General features: G+C 58.7%; 10 protein-coding genes across 10 annotated transcripts; 3 read left to right on the plus strand and 7 right to left on the minus strand.

Annotated features, from left to right (window-relative positions):
• Positions 1–95: 95 nt before the first annotated feature.
• On the minus strand, positions 96–1,707 carry ACA1_058360 (uncharacterized protein; the record flags this gene model as incomplete). The annotated part of the gene is made up of 4 exons (XM_004339145.1): positions 96–1,117; positions 1,222–1,324; positions 1,396–1,672; positions 1,700–1,707. 4 exons carry the CDS (start codon positions 1,705–1,707, stop codon positions 96–98), a joined length of 1,410 nt encoding a protein of 469 aa, XP_004339193.1.
• Positions 1,708–3,018: 1,311 nt separating this feature from the next.
• Positions 3,019–6,401, plus strand: ACA1_058370 (Myblike DNA-binding domain containing protein; the record flags this gene model as incomplete). Its single annotated transcript, XM_004339146.1, has 10 exons — positions 3,019–3,112; positions 3,237–3,433; positions 3,529–3,869; positions 3,943–4,374; positions 4,484–4,663; positions 4,760–4,812; positions 4,914–5,190; positions 5,278–5,353; positions 5,439–6,237; positions 6,322–6,401. 10 exons carry the CDS (start codon positions 3,019–3,021, stop codon positions 6,399–6,401), a joined length of 2,529 nt encoding a protein of 842 aa, XP_004339194.1.
• Positions 6,402–6,766: 365 nt separating this feature from the next.
• Positions 6,767–7,517, plus strand: ACA1_058380 (uncharacterized protein; the record flags this gene model as incomplete). Its single annotated transcript, XM_004339147.1, has 3 exons — positions 6,767–6,849; positions 6,923–7,124; positions 7,212–7,517. The coding sequence occupies 3 exons, from the start codon at positions 6,767–6,769 to the stop codon at positions 7,515–7,517; spliced, it is 591 nt and encodes a 196-aa protein (XP_004339195.1).
• Positions 7,518–7,668: 151 nt separating this feature from the next.
• ACA1_058390 (uncharacterized protein) lies at positions 7,669–8,396 on the minus strand (the record flags this gene model as incomplete). Its single annotated transcript, XM_004339148.1, has 3 exons — positions 7,669–7,867; positions 7,995–8,014; positions 8,082–8,396. 3 exons carry the CDS (start codon positions 8,394–8,396, stop codon positions 7,669–7,671), a joined length of 534 nt encoding a protein of 177 aa, XP_004339196.1.
• Positions 8,397–8,601: 205 nt separating this feature from the next.
• ACA1_058400 (uncharacterized protein) lies at positions 8,602–9,330 on the minus strand (the record flags this gene model as incomplete). Its single annotated transcript, XM_004339149.1, has 3 exons — positions 8,602–8,907; positions 8,995–9,169; positions 9,239–9,330. The coding sequence occupies 3 exons, from the start codon at positions 9,328–9,330 to the stop codon at positions 8,602–8,604; spliced, it is 573 nt and encodes a 190-aa protein (XP_004339197.1).
• Positions 9,331–9,662: 332 nt separating this feature from the next.
• Positions 9,663–10,383, minus strand: ACA1_058410 (uncharacterized protein; the record flags this gene model as incomplete). Its single annotated transcript, XM_004339150.1, has 3 exons — positions 9,663–9,968; positions 10,042–10,258; positions 10,289–10,383. 3 exons carry the CDS (start codon positions 10,381–10,383, stop codon positions 9,663–9,665), a joined length of 618 nt encoding a protein of 205 aa, XP_004339198.1.
• A 264-nt stretch (positions 10,384–10,647) lies between these two features.
• ACA1_058420 (Fbox domain containing protein) lies at positions 10,648–13,051 on the plus strand (the record flags this gene model as incomplete). The annotated part of the gene is made up of 10 exons (XM_004339151.1): positions 10,648–10,725; positions 10,823–10,939; positions 11,038–11,106; positions 11,239–11,394; positions 11,478–11,570; positions 11,672–11,832; positions 11,974–12,118; positions 12,243–12,347; positions 12,413–12,693; positions 12,787–13,051. 10 exons carry the CDS (start codon positions 10,648–10,650, stop codon positions 13,049–13,051), a joined length of 1,470 nt encoding a protein of 489 aa, XP_004339199.1.
• Positions 13,052–13,164: 113 nt separating this feature from the next.
• ACA1_058430 (uncharacterized protein) lies at positions 13,165–13,713 on the minus strand (the record flags this gene model as incomplete). Its single annotated transcript, XM_004339152.1, has 2 exons — positions 13,165–13,458; positions 13,552–13,713. The coding sequence occupies 2 exons, from the start codon at positions 13,711–13,713 to the stop codon at positions 13,165–13,167; spliced, it is 456 nt and encodes a 151-aa protein (XP_004339200.1).
• A 545-nt stretch (positions 13,714–14,258) lies between these two features.
• ACA1_058440 (Fbox domain containing protein) lies at positions 14,259–15,862 on the minus strand (the record flags this gene model as incomplete). Its single annotated transcript, XM_004339153.1, is given in 7 exon segments — positions 14,259–14,601; positions 14,749–14,838; positions 14,917–15,001; positions 15,020–15,107; positions 15,182–15,272; positions 15,389–15,519; positions 15,740–15,862. The coding sequence occupies 7 exon segments, from the start codon at positions 15,860–15,862 to the stop codon at positions 14,259–14,261; spliced, it is 951 nt and encodes a 316-aa protein (XP_004339201.1).
• Positions 15,863–16,075: 213 nt separating this feature from the next.
• ACA1_058450 (Zndependent dipeptidase) lies at positions 16,076–18,040 on the minus strand (the record flags this gene model as incomplete). The annotated part of the gene is made up of 7 exons (XM_004339154.1): positions 16,076–16,262; positions 16,342–16,498; positions 16,654–16,818; positions 16,895–16,996; positions 17,118–17,304; positions 17,408–17,646; positions 17,758–18,040. 7 exons carry the CDS (start codon positions 18,038–18,040, stop codon positions 16,076–16,078), a joined length of 1,320 nt encoding a protein of 439 aa, XP_004339202.1.
• Between the last annotated feature and the right edge of the window lie 137 nt (positions 18,041–18,177).

An 18,177-nucleotide genomic window follows, 5' to 3' on the forward strand; every position in this document is an offset into this window, starting at 1 on the left:
TGCATTCGTAATCATTTTTATTGTTGTTATTATTATATTTCGAGAGCCGCTCGGAGAGGGGGTTGTCTTGGAGCCGTGGGCCAGTGCTGGTTTCGTCAAGGGCAGCCCGTGCCGTCGCCAGCCGACCGGCGGCACGTGGTGTCGTCCGCAACGGGGACTTCGCCGGTCGTGCTGCTCCCGCCTTCCGTGTCGCCGCCCGTGCCGTCGCCGCCGCCGCCCGTGCCGGTCCCGTCAAGGGCGACTCCCTGCTCCGGGGCTAGGGTCACAGACAAGGGCCGGCGGGACGGGCATGACTCTCCTCCAGGGAGCCCAGGTAGGATCACATCCGAGGGCAGCTCATTGGAAAAGCGGTCTAGGTTGCCCATGATGCCGTTCGAGTTGTAGGGGGATGCGGGGAAGTCCCAGGTATCGCCAAAGTAGCCCCAGGGTCCTTCGATGCACATCTCGGACAAGTAGGCCTCGGGTTCGAAGTAGGAGCCGGACGCCGGGTAGCCGCGGGTCTGCCACTGCTCGCCATCGATGAGCCAGATCTGGTCGGAATAGAGCCTGGGGGCCAGGCACGACCTGTACACCTCCCAGAGGTAGGGCCGCAGCTCGTGCTCGGAGAACAACAGGCGATCGCACAGCGACTTGAGCGAGAAGACGCGGCGCTGGGTCACGGGTCCAGCTACATCGGCCGTGTAGAAGTTCTCCACATGATGCCAGGCGCAGAGCGAATCGGGAAGCGACTCGACGCAGTCGAACAAGGCCTCGCGGAAATCGGAGAAGGGAATCTGGCGCAGCCAGGGATCGGCGTCTTCACGGGTGGCCAACGAGTGGTCCCTTTCGTCACAGCAGACCTCGAGATCGTGCAGCAGCGCGGCGCAGTCGGGGCCGATGTTGAGGACGCCTTGCTTCCAGGCTAACCACCCCTCCATCGTATCCATGGAGTACCGGCCCTCCGGTTTCATGCACAGAGCGTCGAGCGACAGGCCGCACTTGGCCAGCTCCGGGGCCCAGGCCCTCACTTTGACCACGTGGGGGCAGTTGCTGCTGCGGTTGCCGAGATTGAGCTCTGCGGAAAGAGTCCGGGAGGGCCTGACGCTCCAATCCTGCTGGTAGGGATAGCGGTCCGCGTCTGCAAATGAGCGCTCACGCGTCAGCATTCCACGAAGTGGAACCAACCTAAAGGTATGCATCGATAAATAGAGAGATGGATATCAACGAATACTACAAGCTTACCGATCATTTTAAGGTATTTGGTGGTCGTCGTAAGGCGCAAAGGCGAGGTGGTGTCGAGGTTGAACGGACTGACCGAGTCGGCGATGTACACATACAGTCTCACCTGGTTGGGGAATTGAATGATGTCATTTAGCCCACGAAGGGAAGTAAGAGGCATGAGAGAGGGGTTGGCACCGACTCCGTGCCGTCTGGCTGAACCCTGGCGTCGATGTTCCAGTTACTCGTATAGACTCCTGGCACTTCGGGGGGCATCCCAGCCTCCAGCTCTTGTTGGTTGATTCTCACCGTTTCCAACTGAGGCGGGTTGGTCGACAAGCGCATCCGGAGCAGGCGGACCCGCCGGACGCCCTCCGTGGGAACGAACACCTGCACCTTGGGAGCTCCACCCTCCATGACATGCCTCAGCATGACCGGCCTGATCGTGGTCGCCGAAGTTACAGGATCGCCATAACTGTCGCATGTAGACGCACGCACGCACCCGGACATCGCACAGCCAAGGGGGATATGTCGAAAGTAGGTGGCGTGTGAGTGGGGGGCGGCGCTTTCCGGGCGGGGAGGTCATGGAAGCCCAACGCACGTCTTTTTGAACTCGAGAGGCACGTCCGCGTAGGGGTCAAATCCTTCCGCCAGAAAATACCTCGGTCCCTCACTAGAACCAGAGGGTTGAGACCACAAGTACACATGACGGTCTTCTGCTTGACTGAGCACGCAGGTACCGGCGGCCAGCAGTAGGATTACAAGTTCGCACCACATCAGTTAACGGGGAAGGGTGCTGTAGAAATAAATGAACTTGGAAAGTCAATAAAGCAAAATCACGAAGCCAATGCTTACCCCCAATTGGCAAGAAAGAAGGGTACTGGGACCAACAAGAAACCTGGCGTCGTCTTTTAGATATGTTACCACGCAACAACACACTTTCGCTGCACTTGTCGGAGCCAAGGATTTGCGCACGTGGAATGGTTCCTGTTCTGAGAACCCCCCGCCTCTCTAGGCAACCAACCTTATCACATTACGGTATGTGACTTTGTTTCAAATGCCTGATGACAAGATCTAGATTTGGGGGCACTACGAGAAGGCAGCAGTGGAACCTTCGTATAGGGCCAATGCGTTTGGGTTCCAACTCAACGCCAAGATCGCCTTCGGGTTAGGCAACGCCTGGCAGACCGGCGCGGAGAACACAGGCTCGGCAACGACCGAGCAGATCGCCGTCGCGCTCGACACGGTGGCCTCCGGCGACGACTCGGTCCTCGTCGACCAGAACGGCAACCAGGGGCTCCCTCGACATCGAGCTCTCAACTCGATCCCGGTCAACCGCAAGAGAAGGTCACCAATGGGCACCAACGCCCACGAGCAGTGGGTCGGCCAGCAGTCCGGCCGCTCCCAGAACACAGGGTCCCTCAACCACTCGTCCGACCGCAAGGCCACCAGCGGCTCCATACGCGTTTATGGAAGCTGCACATCACCAGGGCATCTCAGTGTTGACGGGCTGTGCGAGGACTCCGCAACGAGCTCGGCGTCGATCAACCAGGACCAGACGCATCGGTACACAACTTCCTGGAGGCCATCTCAACCAAGCACGCCTACCGCGTGCAGTGTCCATTGTGCTTGCTGTTTCCTCCAGAGAGCTCGCCGTGGGGAGGAAAAGGAAAAATTCTCGGAAATCATCAAACCAAAAGAGAAAACCTGCGTAGACGTTTGGCGGGAAGGGTGCGCCAACGGTCGACATACCAAGGTGTTGCGATCGCAAGGAGAGGAAAGATGGAGCAACGTAGAGGCTCGGCAAGGCCGCGGCACAACATGGCGATGGAAGATCCGGATTTGTGGGTCCTGGAGTTCGGTCTCTTTCACGAGCTCGATCAAGTCGCGGCGCAAATCAAAGAGAAACGCAACCGTACGAACTCATTAACCCCCCCGCAAATCTTGTCCTCCCCTATTGTCGTAACTTTGTTGATCTCGCCATCGCTGGGCGCCTGCATTGTTCATGTGGTTGATTTAATAATCGACGCCATCTACAGTGACCAGAGCGCAGATCGAGGCCAGCCCGCTGTTTAGGCGGATGAAGCTCAACAGTCTGAGCGGCACGCTCGCGAACGAGAGGAAGTATCCCGAGTGGGACAAGTGGCTGACCGTGTTCGCCAACTGCTGCCCGGACGACTGGGACTCGGGTCCCGACTCCCCCCACCACGCGCTTCTCAACGAGTACAAGGCTCAGGTACCCGCTAGTGCTCCATCTCCCATGTGCCACAGCACCTTACAAGCGTGTGTGTCGTGCGTTGTGTGCGTGTGCGTGTGCGTGGGCAACAACAGCTGGTGTTGCAGCCGCTGCTGGGAGAGTCGCCGGACATCAATGCATTCCTCGCGCGTCGGAAGACCTATCTCCCCTTCACCTCCAGTGCCACGCCGGGTGAGGCCGCACTCGCCAAGGAGATGGCCGACCTGGCCCAGCTCCTCAAGGCCCGCAGCGCCAAGCCGGCCGACATCCGCCGTGCCATCGACGCCGCCGTGGCCGACCACCCGATCGACAAGTTCAAGCGGAGCATTCTCGCCTTCATCACGCGCGTCAAGCACTGCTCGCCGCGTCCCTTCCTCTACCAGGTCTACGATGACATCGCCACCGGGCGCTACGTCCCTTCAACCAAATCCAAACCGTACGTCCGAACCGTGTGTCGTGTGTCGTGTGTGTGTCATGTGTTGATTTGTTTGTCGCTTGCATGTGGGCAGGTTCACGGAGAAGGAGCTGAGGGAAGTCTATGGCGATGACAAGGGGTGGAAGGCAATTGTGAACCAGACGGACCCGGACGTGGAGGAGTTCGCAGGGCGCGGCCAGCGGGCCAGCAGCAGCCGGACCGGCGGTGGTGCCCTGGTGCGCGCCGACGCTGAGACCGAAGATCAGCAGAAGAAAGCGAAAGCGACGACGGAGACCCGCGAAGGCGCAAAGGCGAAGACGACAGCGCCGGCCCAGACCGCGAAGGGAAAGCGAAAGCAGCGGGACGAGGATGAAGACGACGAGGAGAAAGAAGCCGAAGAGGAAGGGGAAGGAGAGGAGGAGGAAAAGCCGAAAGCCAAGGGGAAGGAGGCGAAGAAGAGTGAAGAGAGCTCCAAGCGCGCTCTTAGCTCCGTGAGGGACCTACGAGCCAAGTCCAAAGTCCTTCGGTACCTCTCCTGCTCGCGTCGTTTGTCATGCGATGGACCCGTGGACGAGCCCTCACCCACAATCACTTTATTATTATTATTTTGTTATTTGTTATTTTTTCGACTGCAGGGAGCAAGCCAAGAAGCACGACCCCTTGCCTGGCCTCCTCGCCAGGAAGCAGACCACCGCTGCGCCGGAGCCGGTGTTCGAAGGGCGAGACAACTATGGCGACGAAGCCGAAGCTGAAGCATACGACAGCGCCGACGAAGGAGAGAAGGCCAAGCAGACCAGCGCGTCATCGAAGCGCCAGTACGCCCTTATCTCTCTGTGTCGTGCCGTGTTGTGTCACGTGTGCGGTCTGTCGAGCTTCTCTTGACCTCCAGTCCGTCTCACGGTGCCGTACAGGTATATCGAGCGTCACCCCTCTGCCACCCGCCTGAATTGGGACAGCGAAGATGGTATGCAGTCACCCTCGTGAGCCTTCTTGAAGCTTTTCTGACGTGTGTGGCGTGTGTCGTGTGTGTCGTGTCGTTTGTTGCCATGACGACCTCTGTCTCAGAGAGCCCGCTCAAGACGCGCGACAAGCAGGAAGTGATCCGTGCGGCGCGGGCCACCGTAAGGCGGCGAAAGATCACCTCTGAGTCCGAGTCGGACAACGAGAGAGAGGCAGAGGACGACGACAACGAGGGCAAGAAGAAGAGGGCGACGAAGAAGGTCAAGAGAGACCCGTACGAGTTCAAGGTGCCCGGCGAACGTGCCAGACTCGCCGGCGGCCGCCGTAAGAAGCGCTTCTGGACCGACGACGAGATCGAGTTGCTGCTCGAGGGCGTCCGCACGTACGCCATCATTACCGTGCATGTCGTGGTCGTGTGTCGTGTGTGCGGCCAGAGCCTCACGTGCGCGTGCGTGTATCATAATATCAGGCATGGCCTGGGTTGCTGGGCCAAGATCCTGAGCGAGTACGAATTCGCTCCCGGGCGCACCTCGGTCGACCTCAAGGTAAACCTTTTTTTTTTGCGTAAATAATATTCCTGTTAATTTTATTATATTTATTTTGAAAAATAATATCAATGTTGTGGTGCAGGACAAGTACAGGAATCTGCTGAAGCTGCAGGCCAAGGAGCAGGAGGCGCACCGTGCGAAGAGGGCAGCGTTGGCGTCAACAGATGCCAAGGCCCGGGGTCGTCAGCAACCACCTCCTTCGAAGAAGAGCAAAAAGGGAGACGACGACGAAGAAGAAGAAGAAGAAGAAAAGGAAAGGAGCGAGGAGGAAGACGACTCGACCACCACCGTCGGAAGCCAGGGCCGCCGTGAAGAGGCCGAAGAGGAGGAGAACGCCGCCGACCGCCGCAATCAGAAAGAACGAAGTGAGAAGGAAAAAGAGAAGGAGAAGGAGAGAGAAGAAGACGAGGAAGAAGCAGAAGAGGAGAGAGAAGAGGTGGAGGACAAGAAGAGCAAGAAGGCTGCAGCGGTGGCCCAAAGCCCGAGGGTGGGCAGCAGCACCACGCAGGCCGCAGCGGTGGCCCAGAGCCCGAGGGTGGGCAGCAGCAGCAGAAGCACCAGCACCACGCGGACCGCAGCGGTGGCCCAGAGCCCTCGGGTACTGGGCAGCACCAGCAGCACCAGCACTAGCACGCAGGCGGCAGCGGCCCAGAGGAAGCAGCAGCTTGCGGCGAAGCGGAGGGAGGACGAGGACTACGACGAAAACGAGCTGATCATCGACGACGACGAAGGCCAAGAGGCCGAGGACGACGAGGTGGTGGCCAAGGTGAAGGAAAGAGAAGAGAGCGAGAGCGAGCGGGAGAAGAGGGAGCAGGAACAGAAGAAGACGCCGGCGGCGGCGGCGGCGGGGCAGAGGAGGATCGCCAAGAGGCGGCAGGCGGGTCGGGCGCAGTCAATCGCTGCGCCGTTGCTGGCGGCGAGCCAGGAGGCCGACGATGACCGGCCGTCGTCCTCGGCGCCGGCAGTGCTCAGCGCCTCGGCCCGCGCGCGTCGGGCCAGCGTCGCCGCTCCCCGCAGAAGCGACGAACTCGACTACAGCGACTGAGTCTCGGGAGGCCTCGAGGCCGCGGCCTCTGCTACGCCTTGGGGTGTGTAACTGTAACTTGTTTTCCGGGAGGAGAGAGCAGGACCGACCAATGGGCGAGGGTTGTTGGTAAAAGAAAACAAAGGGCACCCAGTAAAAAAGCGAGGAGAGCTCTTCGGTTCTCGTTCGTTGTTGGCAGTCCGGCCTGAACTTATTTCAGCGCCCCGTAGTGGTTCGTGTACGGCCGCGCGGCATGTCCAAGGGATTGCAGGGGCAACCGTTCTGCAAGTCGACGACCACCTGTCGAGTTGGGACTCTCAGCCTGTTGATAAGAAAATGGGCCGTGTGCTGGGTTTGTACTCTTTCAAGAAAGACTGCTCGAAACCATGAAGATCACTCTCTTGGCCCTGTTCCTTGCGCTGCTCGTCTACGCCCATGCCCAGACCTCTGTTCCCTACATGACCAGAGCGTAAAAATTACCCTCCCACTCACTTCTTTTGAACGCTTCTCACACACCTCTCTCGATCTAGGCCTTCGCCCAGTGCCGCCCAGTCGCCCGGAGCCAGTTCCACGCCCCAGCCCAGCGTGTGCCCCAAGATGCGCCAGCTCAGCGATGAGCTCGACGCTGAGGTCTACTCGCAGGAGCCCCAGGGGATCAGAGCACCTCTCGCCGCCGAGCAGGTCAACTGGACCCAAGTATCGACCTACCTCGCGCCCAGCTTCCAGTACCAGGACTACAGCTATGTATGGGTTCACCCCCCTTGTAGTGTCTTCTGCTGCGTTGAGCTGATTGGACGTTCGTGTAAATGTTTGAATGGGGATTGGTTGCAGTTCAACTCGGCCGGCAACTACTCGGACTATCGTACCTACTGGGAGGCGCTCAACCCGGTCTACGAGCGTTGGCCGCTGAAGAACGCCACGGTCGATTGGTACTCGTGCGATCCAGTCAACCGGCGCCTCACCTCCCAGTGGAAGCAGTACTTCGGCTCAGCCGCCGACCCCACTGCCAACGCGACCAGCACCTCGCTCTACGTCACCGAATACGACCCCGACTACAAGATCACCCGCCAGGCCTACTGGACCTCGGGCGACATCGTGGACCTCCTCTCCACAGCCTCCAACACCACCACTCCCTGAGTCTTTTGCGATATGTTTGCCAAACGTTTCAAGCATTTGGCGAAACAATGCATAAAGGGCTGTACGGGCCAGGGTCATGAGGAAGAGATGGTTGATGTCTTGTGCTTGTGAGAAGTGACCAAGTGTCCTGTATGTACACACCAACAGGCGCCTAAATGGTGGAGGTGAAATTGTCGGCGTGCTGGATGGGCATGGTGAGGTTGGCGTTGTAGGCGGCGTTGAGGTACTCCACCTCGAGGCGCTTGGACACGTAGAGCATGCAGTAGTTGCCGTACATCACCGAGCCCACGTAGGACGGCAGACCGTTGGCCACCGCATTGGCTTCCGCGCTGGCCAGCACCACGGCTTCCCTGTCCGCAAAAAACATGAAACATGAAAGCATAAAAATTAAAAAACAAAATTGATTTGTAGCCATAAATCGCCATCTGAAGGGGTGGGGCAGCGATTTGGGTGATTATGAGAAGATGGAAGGCGTACCTGCTGGGATCGAGCACATCCTGACCCGCGGCATATTTGATTTCGCCGGCCCGGACGGCATACGACAGCATTAATGGCCGTGCGCACGCAGGTGAGGTCGGTGCAGTTGGCCGCCGGCGGGAGGTCGGTCACGTTGGTCGGGGCCTGCTGCCGCTTGACGTAGTCCGCGTCTGGTCCGACCCGCACCGCCAGCATCGACCGGAGGGCATCAATCTGCTCCTCGATGCTCGCCACCAGCTTAGCCATGTTGGCGTTGACCTGGGCCTGCGTCAGCGGCAGCTCGACCACCGGCACCCGGTCGTTACCACCACGAGCTGCAGCCGCGCCCATGGGCGACAACGCAGCCAAGCCTGTGAGGGCCACGACGATGGTAGCCAGCCACAGCGGAGCAGGAGCATACATGATGACCACAGTTCGATAGACAAAGACTTGATGTTGCCGCCAACAACACCAACACCGATGTTGGTGGTCAATAAGAAGCAAGACTCCTGTTGGCGGAAAAGGAATGCAGGGTGTTGGTTATTGGTTACAATTAACGTGTGACTCCGAAACGGCACGCAACAGTTGGGCCTTGGGCGGGTGTTGCAAGAGTAGTTGAGGTGGTGGGTCAAGCAGTGGTTTGTGTTTGATGTTGGAGGAAGTCCTGAAGGTTGCCCGACGTCCACAAGGCCTGGCGAATGGCGTTCAGGTCGGCGTCGAACTCGATGAGGTAGATGGACCGCATGTTGATGGTCTGGCTATGGTTGGAGGCCGAAGTGAAGGTCTCCTCCCACTGGGCCACCTCCCTCCGATTGACCGGGTCGCACGAGTTCCAGGCCTCGACGGCCACGTCGCGCAATGGCCAGAGCAACTCGTTCATGATGCGTCTGGTCCAGTACTCGTGGTAGTCCGTGTAGTTGCCTCGTGAGGGCCACTGCGTGGTTGAACAAGTGTTACTTCATCATCGGAACTTGCACTTGATGCAGATGCTGAAGTTGATGATGGTTGTTTGGTTGTGTACCAAGCTGTTGTCGTTCCATTGAAAGCCAGGCGCGAGGAAGCTCTGCACTGCGGCCCAGTCGACGCGGTAAGGGTCGAGCGGTCCACCCAGCCCGCCCTGGAGGTAGAGCAGGGCGTCGAGGTCATCGCTACGCTTCTTGATCCTGGCACACAGCTGGGCGAATTCTTCATCTTCACTACGAACATCTCAGAAGATCATCATCGTTAGCTTACGACGCTGGTGATGAGGAGTTAGATTGGAGTACGTGTTGGTTGTGTCGTTCTGTGCCTGCCCAGCGAGGAAGTGGCAACTGAGCAAGAGGATCATGAAGAAGGTGGATGTGTGAAGCATGTTCATTGCTACGTGAGGTGAAGCAAGCACACTTGACCTCCTCCTCTGCAGCGCGCTGTGTTGTGTCTCATCTCAGCAGAAGATCGATCGCCACGGGACACGACACGCTCAGACACCCTGATTTTGGAAAGCTGGGCTCGCACACACAGTCCCGACTGTTCCCCTTTTCTCACCTCCGACCCACTCTCGCTCAGCTTCGCCCGCAACGCGGTCGACTTCTCCACTTCACCTCCAACCCCCTTCATTGTAGGGGGCTACTTCATGGTGACACCACCCTTCAACAAAAAGAACGAGACACCTTCACAAGGAGCAAGACTACACTCTGTGCTGTGGCGACGCTATGTCTGCTCGTTCGCAGCGATGAGTATTTTGGCCATGTTGCTGGTGGTCCACCAGGCCTGTCTCGTGATGAGCAGCCCGGAGGGGTCGAACTCGGTGATGTAGATCGACCAGCTGGTCTCCCGCACGATGGGGTTGGCCCGCCGCCCGTAGGTCTCGCGCCACTGGGCCACCAGGCGTCGGGTGAGGGGGTCGCACGAGCGCCACATCCGCACGGGCACCTCTACCAGCGGGTAGACGTCCTGGTTTGCATTGAGCTCAGCCCAGAACTGCCTCGCGTTGGTGTAGTTGCCCTGGGAGGGGAACTGTTTATTTGGGGGGGGGGTAAGCAACATGTTTACAACGCTGGGGAGGGCCTAGACTTGGGGGGGGGGGTACTGGGCTGTAGTCCTGCCAGATGAAGTCGATGGCGAGGTAGGACTGCACGAGGGTCCAGTTGATCCGCTGCGGGTCGAGCGCGCCGCCCACGCCTCCCAGGGAGTAGAGCATGGAGTCGAACTCGTCGCTGCGCCGCACCATGCCCAGGCACATCTGCGAGAACTCAGGCGGCATCTGTTCTCCCGAACTGAAGGGGGTGATGTTGTTCAGGTCTGGCCTTGTTCAAAAGATGAAGAGAAAAAGGTACTCAGGGGACTGGGCGAGCGCAGGGCTGGCCCAGAACAGGGGGATGATCAGACCCAGTACGAGGAGGAGAATCAAGTAGGTCGTCTTGTGCGCCATTTCTGAACGGAACTGAACTAACCGCAGTGCTCCAGGGATAGCGTTGATGGGGCTGGTGAGGTATGCTGACATGTCCGTGTCCGATACCATACAGGCCAATCACGTGATCGTAACCCTTTGATTTCGTCCGAAGAGTCGGGCACATTTGCTGTCGTGCAAGGACCTCACCTCGCGAAAAGGTCATTTTTTATTTTCCTTTTTGTTTTTCTGCAAATGAAAACAAATAAAAAACAGAAAAACAAATCAAAAAAAATACGGACAAGGATGGAGAAGTCGCCAGCCGATCTTGAGGAATTCGTTTGGGTCGATAACAGGGATTTCTTCGCAAACCAACCACCAGAGGTACCGCTGCACAGTTGCTTTATTCCTATCAATTTATTATAATCTGTAAAATGATTAAATACAAGATTAAGAATACGTTACTGATTTCTCCCATCAGGTAATACTGAATATATTCAGCAAGCTGGCCGTGAAGGACCTGGGCCAGGCTGCCCTGGTGTGCCGCCAGTGGTGGGCCGTCTCGCTCGAGCCCTCCCTCTGGCGCTCCCTCTTCCTCGTACCTACCATCTTCCTTCCTCCCCTCATCGCGCACACGCACCACCGCACACGCACACGCACACGCACACGCACAGCACTGACCCGAGGCCGAGGCAGGAGGCCAAGCGGGCGGGCACGATCGAGAAGCCGGCCAGGGAGAGTGTGTCAGCGCCCGATGACTCGTGGGTCCGTCTTCTACCCACCACCACCCCAGCCGCTGCCCCGTCAAAGCCCTCACCGTGTGTGTGCGTGTGCGGTGGTGCGTGTGCGTGTGCGGTGTGTGCGTGTGCGGTGTGTGCGTGTGCGTGTGTCGTCAAGGAGGACGAGTTGGTGGACTGGAAGGAGCGGTACCGGACGACGTACCACTTCCGCAAGGGCATCTTTATGGGCGACCGCAAGAAGAACGAAATCACCATCCGCCTCGACTCTGCATGCCTTGTCGCCGAAGACCCGGCGCTCACGCTCACCGGCGAGGTCCGCACACGCACCACCTAACCGCACACATCACCGCACACCCTGACTGTGCGGTTGTGTGTGTGTGTGTGTGTTTCGCACAGGTGACGCTCATCGTGGCATCGAAGAGCATCACCACGCACGGCATATACATCGAGTTCGAGGCCTACGAACGACGCTTCGCGCCCGATGAGGAGGTTTGCCTTCACCTGCGGCACTTCCTGCGTACCAATTCCAGTCTTACCATTTCCCCTTTGCCACCGCACACGCACACGCACACGCACACGCACACGCACAGAACGAAAAGAAGAAAACGTTATGGACGCTGCACCACTCGGTGACGGACGAGGTGGCCTGGGAGGCGCGAACCAGCCGCAAATTGACCTTCATGCAGGGCACGCACCGCTTCCGCTTCCGCGTGCCATTCCCGCGCTCCACCGCCCCGCCGTCCATCACCAGGTAAGGGAAATCCCATCGTGTGCGCGTGCGTGTGCGGTGATGTGCGCGTGCGATCGTTGTGTGCGTGTGCGATTGTTGTGTGCGTGTGCGGTGGTGCGTGTGCGTGTGGTGACGTCGCTCGGTGTTGTTGTTGCGATGAAGGCACATCCAGTCGATCCAGTACTCGATCGCCTACGGGATGCGGGGCGTGATCGCCTATCCGTGGCCGTTCCTCGACCACTGGAACCCCATCGCGCTCTATCCGCTGATCGTCCTGCCCAGCCCGCACACGCGGCTGGCCCTCATGGTAAAAACTCCCCTCTCTTTCATTGCATTGTGTGCGTGTGCGTGTGCGTGCGTGTGCATGTGTGTGCGTGTGCGTCGTGTCATGTGGTGTCGCCCCCAACTCATCAATCATGACCGTTCCCCAGACCGCGGCCAGAGAGGCGCCATTTGAGGAGACCTTCAGCCGCCTGGGACCGGGCCTGGAGTTCACCATCTCCCTGCCCAAGTCCGGCTTCTTCTTCGGCGAAAAGGTTTCGTGCGTGTCGTGCTGTGTGTGCGGTGCCCGCTGACTTGTGTGAAAAAATCGATCGAGCAGGTGCGAATGACGATCAGCGTGCGCAATGCGATGCCCTGGGACTACGAGCAGATCACGGTGCGGCCGATCGAGCTCATGCGCTGGCGCGGCCAGCCCAAGTGGAACAGCGTCGAGCCCACCAAAGCCGAGCTCGTCGCCCGACACCTGCGGCAGCACCAGCAGCACCAGCAGCGCCAGCTCCGGCGGCTCCTCTCGCCCCGCACCCTCGCCGCCGCCCACCAGCCCGACGCCGCCGACCACGCCGACCCCGACCAGCAGGCCCTCGTCGACGCCCTGCTCCAGTCCTACGTCGACGCCGAGGCCCAGGCCGACGGTGATGATGGCGTCGAGGTGGTGCGACCAGAGCCGAAGCCGGCGGGCGGCCGCAGGAGCAGGTACGCGGGCGAGCAGGTGTTCAGGGTGGCGGTGCGGAAGAACAGCGCGCGGCGGTTCGTGCTCGAGTTCGCGGTGGACGAGGCCCACGTGCACCCGACGCCGTGGTGCCTGCCGCACACGGTCGAGCTCGAGCACCGGTACGCGCTCAAGGTCAAGCTCCGCAAGCAGGGCCTGTGGGCGGCCTCCACCACCGAGAAGGCCATGACCGGTTCCATCGTCTTCGACACCCCGCGTCTCCTCCTCCACCACCAACACCAGACATAGCATGCATCGTGCGTGTCGTGCGCCGTGCGTGCGATGTTCTCTTTGTTCTCTCTTTTTTTCACACAACTAAAAGAACGAAGCGAAAGCGATTTGGGGGGGGGGAGGTGAATGCGTCAGGGTTGGCCGCGGACGAGGTTGGCGATGTTGCCTGAGGTCCAGTAGGCCTGGCGGGTGGCCTTGAGGTCGGAGTCGAACTCGATGGTGTAGATGGAGGTGCTGACCTCCTGGCGAGTCGGGTCGGCTGTGGAGGCGAAGGTCTCGCGCCACTGAGACATCCCGCGCAGGGCGACCGGGTCGCACGAGACCCACTGTTCGGTCGACACGTTCTGCAGCGCCCATTGGCTGTTGGCCATGTTCAGGGCCTCCCAATAGGCCTGGTAGTCGCTGTAGTTGCCCCTCGAGCCGAACTGTGGGTTTGATAGAGAGGCCACAGTTGAACATGAGCATGACAAGATTAATAAATGATGATGCTAACGGAGTAGTTGGTTGTTGATATGTACTGCACTGTAGTCGTTCCAGGTGAAGTTGGGGGCCAGGTAGGTCTGCACTTTGTCCCAGTCGACCTGGTTCACCTGCAGCGGAGCGCCTAGGCCCTCCGTCTCGTAGACCAGAGCGTCGATCTCGTTGCTGAGCCGCCCAAGCTCGGCGCACACGTCGTCCATGCCACCGGCCCCGGCGGCCGTGCTGGGCCTGGGCCTACGCGAGAAGACAGAGCGTCAGCTGCAGAGCTCTCCGCCACCACTCACTCAAGCCAGAACCGACGCAGTCGGTGAAGAGCAACTGCGTACGAGGTCGTCTGGGCCTGGACGAGGCAGACACACACAAGGAGCAGGGACAAGCTGAAGAAGGAGGTGGTCGCAGTCATCTCTGGTCTGGTGATGCTTAAAAGTGTGGATGGAGAGAGCGGGAGGTTGTGCAGCTTTATAAGCCAAGTCCTGAGCACTCGCGGGAGTGTCGCTGGGAGCCCAGAGGCTAGTAGGCCGGCTCTTCTCTGGATCGTCCCTTGCTTCGACCATCTCAAACAGGCCACCACCGCACCTGCTGGTTGGGCACCCAACTGTGCTGGACGAGTCACAACCTCGATCCATGGAAGCGTGGTTGGAGGTCTGGCCATACATTATTCCTCACTTGTTACAGGGCAGGTGGCTGCTTTGCTGGTTGGTCGATGACAATTAAAACGAAAACCGGTTTGGCTGTTTTTTGTTGGCTAAGGAGGCGGGGGGTTGGTGGTGGTGGTGCAAGAGAGGGCTTGGCTCTTCTTGAGGGCCGCATCGAGGCCCTTCTTGCCGTGGTAGACGAAGGTGACCGCCTCGCCCTGGCCCAGGAAGCAGTACGGGTACATGCGCATGTCCGGGTCGTCCCGCAGGACCTCGATTCGCGACCGGGTCGCGATCGGTACGCCGTTCTTGTAGAAGTACAGGAAGGAGGGGCTGGAGGAGGAGCCCTTGGTGGGGGCAGACCCCTGGTGGTCGGCCGCCAGGTTGATGAGGATGCCCAGACTGTCGCCCTTGCGCCAGCGCGGGAACTTCTTCTCCGTAAGGAGCAAGCCGCTGAGCCCACGTACGTATGTCAGCAGTTTAAATATATTTAAATATACATTCACAACATATTCACATATCTAAACATAATAAAAAATCACATTTCTCTTTGTAATATATATTAGCAGATGTAAAAGAATGTGTTGAGGGAGTAGGTACCGAACGTAGACGTTGCCGTCGTTGTACCATCCAATGCCGCGGTCCTTGGCGGTCCAACCGCTCAGGTAGGACCGCGAGGTGTCGATACCGCTGCGATCACAGGACAGGAGCCATGAGCGAACCCACGATCAGGGGGACGGTTGAGCAAACGTCGAGCGAGGCGCGTACTCATTGGCGACACCAAAGGCCTGATAGGTGGCGGCGGGCTCCTCGTCGATGCGCACCTCAAAGTAGTGCATGCCCCGATTGACCCCTGGTCACCATTGCGCACACGAGAAACGGTTGAGTTTCTTCTTCTTCTTCTTCTTCTTCTTCTTCTTCTTCTTCTTCTTCTTCTTCTTCTTCTTCTTCTTCTTCTTCTGTTGGTGTGAACGAGCTTACAGAAGAAGAAGAAGAAGAGAGAGAGAGATGGGGTACCGCGAGAGCCACGCACGGGGCAGTAGGTGGAGAGATGACACTTGGCGGAGAGCCCGTCGTTGCTGAGCCGGATGTTGTGGTGCTTGCCCGCCTCGTCCCAGCCCCACCTGAGCTCATCCAGACAACAAAGAAGCCATGAGCTCGAAATCGTAGCACACGCACACGCACACGCACGACACTCATGCACGTCACATGTTGTGTCTTGTGCGTGACCACAGTGTACCTGTAAACACGCTTGTAGATGTCGATGGTGGGTTCTTCGGTGTTCTGCGCAGTGATGAGGCCAAAGTCCTGCTGCACCAGCTGCTTCCACAGCTTGCCGTCTGTGGCCACTGTTCGCAGCGGCGAGCACACCTGCATACCAAGAATTAAAAAAGAAAAAAGATTCTGGTTAGGATCATTTTATTGTTTATCCACGAAATGATTGCAATTATGCCAGGGATAATTAATAATTACAAAATAAAACTGACATAACAAAATAGCACAATAAAATATAGGCCTGTACTGGCAGACTGTAGAATAATCAATAATCAAGAAAGGGAATATTGGGCACAAAAGATAGCCTTCCATTTACCTGCTGCAGGCGGCATAGGTCGGTGTGAAGTAAATAGCCGAAGATCTCTACGAGGATCTCGGGCGGAAGCCCCAACAGATCGCAAACTGTAGAAATCGAGGCGGCCTTCAGCGCAAGCATCATCTCCTCACTATCCGCTGCAGTAGAAGAGGAGGAGGTCACACACGCCGTAGCGGGCGTTGCCCGGGCAAGAAGCTCAGCCATCCAATCGTGTAAATAAATAAGATCTTGATTTTTGTTTTAACGTTTCTGGCGCATTCTTTGTTTCTGCGGTAGGGTGTGTCGACAATAAACGGCCATTGGTGATGCTGACGTCATCTTCGACTTTCGGTCAGATCAGGGGAGGTGCTGGAGGAGCACGCGGCGCATGTTGCCGCCCATGACGAGGAGGACCTCGTCGGGCGTGAGGCCGGCCTGCAGGAGCCCGTTGGTGATCTGCACCAGCTGCGAGGTGTCGAAGGGCGTCGCCACGGTCCCGTCAAAGTCGCTGCCCAGGCCCACATGCTCCACCCCCACCAGGTCCCTGCACACCGCGTGAGATGGACACCGACACGACACGACACGACACGACACGACACGACACGACACGACACGACACGCACTTGATGTATTTGATGGTGTTGATGATGCCCTCGAGCTCGGTCTCGCCGCAGATGGCCGGGCGGAAGTAGGCCACGCCCAGCACGCCGCCGGAGCGGGCGATTCCCTTGACCTCCTCGTCGCCCAGATTCCTCTGATTGTCGCACACACCACGCACCCCTTCTCTCGCCAGTCCCGCCCGGGTATGGTCAGGTAGTGTGTCGTGTGTCGTGTGTCGTGTGTCGTGTGTCGTGTGTCGTGTGTCGTGTGTCGTGTGTCGTCGTGTGTGTGCGTGTGTGCGTGTGTGTGCGTCGTGAGTGTGTGCGGCATGGTACCGGTGTGTGAGCTGAGGATGGGGCGGGTGGCGATCTTGGCGAGGTCCAGGATGGCGTTTTGCGAGGCGTGGGCGACGTCAACGAAGATCTTCTTCTCCTCCATCCGCGCCACCACCTCACGTCCGAACGGGGTGAGCCCGCCCTTGGCCTTTCCATGGGCACTCCCTGCATCATGACCCATGGTGGGGAGGAAAAAAAATGAGAACGACGGCGTTGTGTCGTGTGCAGTCGAGGTACGCACCAGCGAGGTCGTTGTCGAAGAAGTGCGCAAGGCCCATCATGCGCACGCCAGCATCGAAGAACACGTCCACATTGGTGATGTTTCCGTCCAGCGCGTGCAGCCCTAAAACACACACACACACACACACACACACACACACACGAGACACACACACACACGACACAGCCAGCAGTTGACTGCTGTCAAAGGGCCGGCAGAGATGCGGTGGTGGAGAGTGGGTTACCTTCGATGCCGAGAATGGCGGCCACCTTCCTCCTGTCGGCCTCCCGGGCCTTGATGAAGGCCTCCAGATCGCTGCGGTCCCGCACCACCTGCAGCGTCCCGTTGGAGCGCCTCGCCAGGTCGTGCATGTTGTTGGCCTGAAAGAGCGTCCGGCCGGCATTGCTCCTCAGCGCCTCCCAGCCCCAGCCCTGCCACCACTCAAATCAGCCCGCCATCCAGGCGCGTGTCGTGCGTGCCGTGCGTGCCGTGCCCTGTCGTGTCGAGCTCGAGAGAGTGGGTGCCTGGGCGTACCTCGACGGCGACCTTGGGCGTGAGCTTGTCGATGGCGGGGTGGGTGGGGGCGTAGTTGGACTCGATGCTCTGGCCGTAGGGTACGCTGGTGACGATGGTGAACATCTGCAGCGCCACGTTGCCCTCCTGCAGGCGCGGCAGGTCGACGTGCGCCCACGCGTTGCGCTTGAAGAAGTCGCGCTTGGGCCACAGCAGCGTGTCCGCGTGCATGTCCACCACGAACGCCTTTTTGTGCAAGTCTGCATTTACATTATTTATTTATTTGTTTGTTTGTTTATTATTTATTGTTTATTATTTATTATTGCTGTGATTTGAGATAAATAAAAAAGATAGTGAAAGATCGAGGGTACCGTGAGCGCGAGAGGAGATGGCGGGCGAGTCGACGCGATGGATGGTGTTGAGGCCCACGTCGACCAGCATGGGGCCGAGGGCAACGAAGGTGCCCAGCGCAATGGCAAACGCCAGCGGACCGGCCACAGTGGTCCACCGCAGAGGCGCCCGACGACGCCCGCCCACGAGCGAACGCAGCAGCGGACGAAGCGAGAGCAGGCACCACACGAACGAGATGGCCAACGCCAAGCCCAGCGCTCGCAGCGCCCACTCGAACACGTTGCCGCCCAGGTACTTCTCCATCCTTCACTTAGAAAATTAAAGATAACCCCACTGTCTGCCTGTGTTACTTGAACTAGTTTAGGGCTTGGCGGCCTGAAAAAGTGGCAGACACGTCGCAGACAGCCTAAATATCCCGACGGGCGGCACGGATGGTAGAA

The sequence above is a fragment of the Acanthamoeba castellanii genome (assembly GCF_000313135.1).
Source record: "Acanthamoeba castellanii str. Neff unplaced genomic scaffold scf7180000084599, whole genome shotgun sequence".
NCBI classification, from domain to species: Eukaryota; Discosea; order Longamoebia; family Acanthamoebidae; genus Acanthamoeba; species Acanthamoeba castellanii.